This window comes from Temnothorax nylanderi, unplaced genomic scaffold (assembly GCF_030848795.1).
Source record: "Temnothorax nylanderi isolate EJ_2023f unplaced genomic scaffold, tnyl_v1.0 TNYL_tig1056_pilon, whole genome shotgun sequence".
Classification (NCBI taxonomy): Eukaryota; Metazoa; Arthropoda; class Insecta; order Hymenoptera; family Formicidae; genus Temnothorax; species Temnothorax nylanderi.
Genome location: NW_027250118.1, coordinates 5,634 through 13,204, shown reverse-complemented (window position 1 = coordinate 13,204; position 7,571 = coordinate 5,634). Strand labels below are relative to the sequence as shown.

The 7,571-nt window shown below is 39.8% G+C and overlaps 1 protein-coding gene across 1 annotated transcript; it reads right to left on the bottom strand.

Moving 5' to 3' along the window:
- Positions 1 to 1,323: 1,323 nt before the first annotated feature.
- LOC139786507 (uncharacterized) lies at positions 1,324 to 2,862 on the bottom strand (the record flags this gene model as incomplete). The annotated part of the gene is made up of 2 exons (XM_071725658.1): positions 1,324 to 1,596; positions 1,681 to 2,862. Coding segments are annotated over 2 exons (1,455 nt in total), but the record flags the coding sequence as incomplete, so codon positions are not given.
- Between the last annotated feature and the right edge of the window lie 4,709 nt (positions 2,863 to 7,571).

Here is a 7,571-nt window from a genome sequence, read left to right as displayed (position 1 = left end):
TTGCCTAGGCCCTAAAGGTCAATCCAGACAAACTTGCATAGGTGCATAAGTATATGTGTAAAGAAATGGATTGGTCTATTTTCTTGTGCACATGTATACCCTAAATGTACATATGTGAGTTACGGTATATATGGTATGAATGCATAAATTGTCTGCTATACTTATATATACTATCAATAAGTATGTGTATACATTGAGTAGTAAGTGTATATGTTACAGTAAATATGTGAATGCATAATCTTTCTGCTATACATTTATATTATATTATCAATATGTATGCACCTATGCAAGTTTGTCTAGGCCCTAAAGGCCATCGCACACAAAATTGCATAAACTGCATATGCATAGCATAAGACTGCTAAACCAATGAGCATCTAGCATAAAGTCGCCATATTGATTTACATAAGATGCTCATTGGTCCAGCGGTCTTATGCTATGCTTATGCAGCCTATGCAATTTTGTGTGCGATGGCCTTAAAGGTCAATCCAGACAAACTTGCATAGGTGCATAAGCATATGCATAAAGAAATGGATTGGTCAATTTCCTTATGCACATGTATATGGACCAATCAATTTCCTTATGCTTATGTTTATGCGCTATGCAAGTTTGTCTGGATAGACCTTTACTATTCAATGTATGCACATACATATTGATAATATCATATAAGTGTATAGCAGAACAATTTACATTCAACATTTACTGTAACACATACACTTACTAGTCAATGTATACACATACTTATTGATAATATTATATAAAATTATAGCAGAAAAATTATGCATTTACACATTTACTATAATATGCCGTGCCAACAGTGGCACAGATCGATATAAATGTCGCGATTTTACTTTTATGTCATTGAGTCTTCCACGCGGTCCTGTTCGCGTTAAATTACACAGTCAAAACGCTAATAAAAAATGCTGGAAATATTTAATTACTTTCTTACCACATATTTATAAGAAAATATTTATACAAAAAATGAGATAAGACATCTTATAAAATGTAATACCTTTAGTACAATGAACAGCGTATGTACATTGTAAGAAAGTAAATAAATATTTTAAACATTTTTTATACTAGCGTTTTGGGCTCTATGATTTGACGCGAACTGAACCGCGTGGAAGACTCAAGGGCGTATAAGTAAAATCGCGACATTTTTATTTACGTTGAAGAAGGACAGGAACCAGGAAAAGAAATATATTTTGTTTATATTTTTTCTTTTTATGTATTTCAGTATGTTTTATAAGAAATCTTATAAAAAAAGGAAATTTTCAGATTCCTAAAATGCACGTAGAAAAAAAGCAAAATAAATTTATGAACGACTTATTTGGGAAATAATATTCCTTGCAGTACAGACGGTGGTGCGGCCACATATTCTTGTGGTACAGTCGTTGCCGGCACATTTCCTTGCGGTGCAGTCGTTGTCGGCCGATATCCTTGCGGTGCAGTCGTTGCTGATGGCCCATATCCTTGCGGTGCAGTCATTGCCAGCACATAACCTTGCGGTGCAGGCCGATCCATTGCAAGCCGGTTGGCTTGCTGTCGCTGTTTCTTCTTCTCCTTTTGGAGAAATCTGTGAAAAGCCTGTTTTATTTGCTGAAAAATTAAAATTATTATTAATATATTTTTTATAAAAATTAAAATTATTATTTATATATTATAAATTTAATAAAAGTAAACAATGATACTAATGTTTCGACCTCGTGGTGCGGACACGTATCCTTGCGATGTACTTGCCGGCCCATATCTTTGCGGTACAGTCGTTGCCGGCCCATATATTTGCGGTGCAGGCGATAGCAGCCCATAACCTTGCTGTGCAGTCGTTGCCGGCCCATATCTTTGCGGTACAGTCGTTGCCGGCCCATATATTTGCGGTGCAGGCGGTAGCAGCCCATAACCTTGCTGTGCAGTCGTTGCCGGCCCATATATTTGCGGTGCAGGCGGTAGCGGCCCATAACCTTGTGGTGCAGTCGTTGCCGGCCCATATATTTGCGGTGTAGTCGTTGCCGGCCCATATATTTGCGGTGCAGTCGTTGCCGGCCCATAATAACCTTGCGGTGCAGTCGCCGGCCCATAACCTTGCGGTGCAGTCGTTGCCGGCCCATATTCTTGAGGTGCAGGCGGTAGCGGCCCATATCCTTGCGGTGCAGTCGTTGCCGGCCCATAATAACCTTGCGGTGCAGTCGCCGGCCCATAATTTTGCGGTGCAGTCGTTGCCGGCCCATAACCTTGCGGTGCAGTCGTTGCCGGCCCATATTCTTGAGGTGCAGGCGGTAGCGGGCCATATCCTTGCGGTGCAGTCGTTGCCGGCCCATAACCTTGCGGTGCAGCCGTTGCCGGCCCATATTCTTGAGGTGCAGGCGGTAGCGGCCCATATCCTTGCGGTGCAGTCGTTGCCGGCCCATGATAACCTTGCGGTGCAGTCGCCGGCCCATAATTTTGCGGTGCAGTCGTTGCCGGCCCATAACCTTGCGGTGCAGTCGTTGCCGGCCCATATTCTTTAGGTGCAGGCGGTAGCGGGCCATATCCTTGCGGTGCAGTCGTTGCCGGCCCATAACCTTGCGGTGCAGCCGTTGCCGGCCCATATTCTTGAGGTGCAGGCGGTAGCGGCCCATATCCTTGCGGTGCAGTCGTTGCCGGCCCATGATAACCTTGCGGTGCAGTCGCCGGCCCATAATTTTGCGGTGCAGTCGTTGCCGGCCCATAACCTTGCGGTGCAGTCGTTGCCGGCCCATATTCTTTAGGTGCAGGCGGTAGCGGCGCCGTCGCTACTGCCGTCTTTTCGGGTTCCGTCGTCTTTTCGGGTTCCGTCTTCTCTCGCGCCGGTAACAATTGAGTCACTGTGTCCGTCCTCGGCGTCCTCTCTCTTTGCCGTCCCACCTTGCGGTGCAGTCGTTGCCGGCCCATATTCTTGCGATGCAGGCGGTAGCAGCGCCTTCGCTACCGTCTTCTCTCGCGCCGGTACCAATTCCGCTGTGGCCGTCTTCGGCGTCCTCACTTGCGCCCGTGGCTTGTCCGTCGCTGTGGCCGTCCTCGGCGTCTTCTCTTGCGTCGACAGCGGTTCCGTCGCTGTCGTCTTCTCTCGCGCCGATGAATCCGGCGAATAGCGCGCCGGTTCGCTTCTGGCTAAAAAATTAAACATATTTTATAATTTCACTTATATATATAGATGGCTACGATACAAACACTGCAAATTCTTTGGCCCGTATTTTCAGTTCACTTTTATCGATATAAGCGCGCTTTATTTCTGAGATGCTATACTTTACGTTACATATATGTTGTAAATCCAAAAATCAAATGGTAGTAGCTTTATTTCTCCCTAACAAAATAATTGACAAAATTGCGTTACCTAACTCAACCCAAGTGATATGTATTTAAAAAAAAGTGAATTGTACACCAATTGCAAAGAAAATATATAATTGCTTTGAAAAATAATAGTTGTGCAACTACTTTTATAAAATAAAACTCAAGTATTACGTATCTTTGTATTCCCATTCAAGGGTCTTCTCATTCCAACTCAAGCTTTAATTTTTTAACAAAATTCTAATATTACAAAAAATCATTTTAAATCACAAAGAATTAAAGCGATAACAGTACAAAATAAAAATATTTAATATAAATTTTTCTTGTACAAAAACTTGGCGCTGCTAGACCTTGACATTTAATAAAGTATTACAATTTTAATTGAATTTAATAAAACACAAAATTTTTGATCGAATGAAAAAGTAATAAACATAATTTAGGTAAGTATGCAGCGGGAGTAAAAAAGCAGCGCCAAGTTCTTTGTCAAGAAAAATTTATTTATTTTATTTTAATTTAATATTTTTATTTCAGTTTTTGGAGGTGATCGATTAAAATGGGACACTCTGTATACGTAATATATGTGCATATAAATACGATAGATTTTTCAGAAAAATAGTGCCCGTCAAACGTGCATAGATACAGATCTCTTTTTCGTTCTCTAGCAACTTTTATAAGACAGCATATACGTATGTGTGCGATTTTGGATACACCTTCCTTCTTAGAGTCTGTTCACACGAGACGATTTTGACGCGCGGTTACGCTGCCGCTCGTGGCCGCGCGTTATCGCGAGGCGAGGTGCGACAACGCGCGTACGCGAAACGGCGCGACGATGAGCGTCTACGATACGCTTTGCGGCATTTTAGATCTTTGGCACGCCGCGCCGTCGCGCGTACGCCGTTTCGCGTGCGCGCGTGTCGCATCTCGCCTCGCGACAGCGCGCGGTTCGTGCAAACGTTAAAGCCCCTTGCACAATGCCAGGCAACAGGCAATAGGAACAGGAAATAACCAAAAAATCGTTAATTACAACCTAAAAAATTCGAATGCTATGATTGGTTGGCAACAGGCAATAGGCACAGAATTTCCAACGTGACGAAAACTCTGTGTCTGTTGCCTGTGTCACTGTTTATTCTGCATTTATACATGATTTCTGATTTCTATTCCCTGTTCCTATTGCCTAGTTGCCTGGCATTGTGCAAGGGGCTTAACGCGCGGCCGCAATCGCGCTGCAACCGCGCGGCAGAAACGCCTCGTGTGAACAAGCTTCCTGCCGTCAATGTTATGTGCTTTGACTCTAACACCGCGCTGAACATACTGACTGCACTGAGCGCAGTACGCACACGTACATATATAGATATGTCGACTGGAATGAATTTACTCGCTGGTTGATAATATACTCGCAACCGCGTAAAGATACACGGTCTCGCTTCGCGTGTACTTGACGTAAGACACTACCGTATCTCTTGACTATAGCATTTCAGATATAAAAGCGCGCTTTCGATAAAAGTGAATACGGACCATAGTATTGGGGACGGGCACGATGACCAATATGGCGGGAACGAGCCGGCTCATTTCTATGACCCGTATTCACTTTTATCAAAAGCGCGCTTTTATTTCTGAAGTGCTATAGCATATGTAACGCGAACTATCGATGAAAGTGAACTGGGGGCCTATTACGTATGTACCTTGAAACGAGGTAATAAAAATTCGAAAAGTAAACAGTTACTACATTTCGGCCAATAAAATCGTACATATTGAATTCTCTCACTTTTCGCATTTTCACCTTGTTTCAAGATACGTAATAGGCCTCCTGAGCCTTTGAAACGTGCTTCTATTCGTTTCTAGAAAGGAAAAGAATGCTTGGAAGCATTTGTATTATAAAGCGGATTGCTTCGTATATATAACAAATATACGGTCCGCTTTATGATACAAATGCTTCAAAGCGTTCTTCTACTCGCTAGAAACGAGTAGAAGCACATATTTACAATATATAAATACACACACACACACACACACACACACACACACACACACGTGCCGGCCCGACCCGCTGCCTGCACAAACACACACACGCGTGTGTGTGCGTGTGTGTGTGTGTGTGTATGTATACATATCTATATATTATATAAATGTATATATTTATATGTACTTACGTCTTCGTAATCCTTTCCTTGTGCTCATGATGGTATCCCAGGGAACGAGGCACGAGACACACGAGACACGATCCGCACCCCCGCACTTCTTCTTACTTACAATTAGTGACAAAGGCCTAGTTTACACCGATCACTTGATACGCGTATTAAATAGTAAATAACTAGTAAATTAGTTTGATTATTGGCTGATTAGCTCAAATATAGGGGAGAGTGGGGTAATTGAGAACGGCGGGTAATTGGGAACAGCTAGGATAAGTAATACATCCCCCCGCACTACACCGTCCCGAACCTATTCAACGGCTGCATGCAGCCTGCATGTATTACTTATCCTAGCTGTTCCCAATTACCCGCCGTTCTCAATTATTCCACTCTCCCCTACTATTCGATACGCGTATCAAGAGATCGGTGTAAACTAGACCAATCACTCGCGAATCACTCACAGAGCGTCTTCCCTACGATCCGCACCCGTAGAGCTCGCACCCGCAGTCCGCACTAATCCGCGACACGATGAGCCACGATTGCCACGAAAAATAACAAATGAGACGCGGTGTCGCGATCACGGCCGGGCCCGGCCCGCTGCTTGCACGTGTGAAGGAATGGCGCACACAAGCGAGCAGCCATGTACGTGTGCGTCCAGCGCTCGCCTGGAGCCCGATTCTCGAATCGTTTTCATGAAACTCGCATGCGAAATTCAATGCTTTTCAAATAGAAAGTCGCATACGAAAATCATTAGGGCAGGCTCGAGAATTTTGATAATTAAAAAAAAATTGTTAATTAAATAAATGTTTTAATTACATTGAAATATTTATTCGGTAAAAGATACAGTAATAAAATAAATTTAAAAAATAGAAAATACGTATATAAAAATCCGCTCTTGACCAATAAGTACCCTTTTTTTGGACAAAAACAAATATATCTATTATATTATTTTAGAAAGATGACTTATTGGTAACACAAGATAAGTGAAATTATATGTCAATTGCTTTGGATAAATTATTTTGATTGCGTATATACTTTTTACTTTTATAATAGTAAACACACGTAGTAAAATGAAAGAAGAAAATGTTTATTTTGCAATAATATAATTTATTCTGTTGTGAATCTCTTTTGTAAATTGACAACGAACATATATTGTTGCTCAACAGAAACCGCGAGAAACCGTGATCTCTGCCGTCAAGAGGACATTTAGGGAAATGTTTTCTTAAATATTATATAATATATAATATAAAAAAAAAGAATTTTTTATACATTTCCAAAGAATGTAGGTACAACAGAGGATAAACATAAAATAGAGATATAAGATACATATGAAATATAAAAGATTACAAAAAAACAGAACATAGAAAAAACTTTACACAATTTACACTTTACAGTATTTGAAACAAAATTGTTTATATAAAACAATATATAAAAAAATTATAAGTCTATATACAATATATGCATGCATACACTTGATGATTTATAAAAGTCTGCATGCATATACACACACACACACACACACACAGTTCTATCTACATTCTTTGGAAATGTATACAATTATTTTTTTAATATTACATTAACATTATTATATATCATATAACTCGAACAAAATCCTTTACTTTAACCATATATAATATAATATTGAAGAAAACATTTCCCTAAATTTATCTCTTGATGGCAAAGATCACCGGTTTTTGGAGGTTTCTATTGAGCAACAATATGTTCATTGTCAATTCACAAAAGAGATTTACAATAGAATAATTTATACAATTGCGAAATATTTTTTTTCTTCTCTTATTTTACTACGTGTGTTCACTATTATAAAAGTAAAAAATACACAATCAGAATAATTTAACCAAAGCAAATAACATATATCACTTATTCTTGTGTTACCAATATAAGTCATCTTCCTAATGTAATAATAGATATATTTGTTTTTCACAAAGAAAAAGCGTACATATTGGTCAAGGGTACATTTTTATTTAAGCTTTTTCTATTTTTTTTAATTTTAATTAGTTCATATATTTTATGTCGCCATAAAAATTCGATATGTATTTTTACTAATTATTTTTATTTCTTAATTTTTTTGTTTTAAATAAGATAAAATCAATCACATTTATAAAATGCATTCAAGATAAT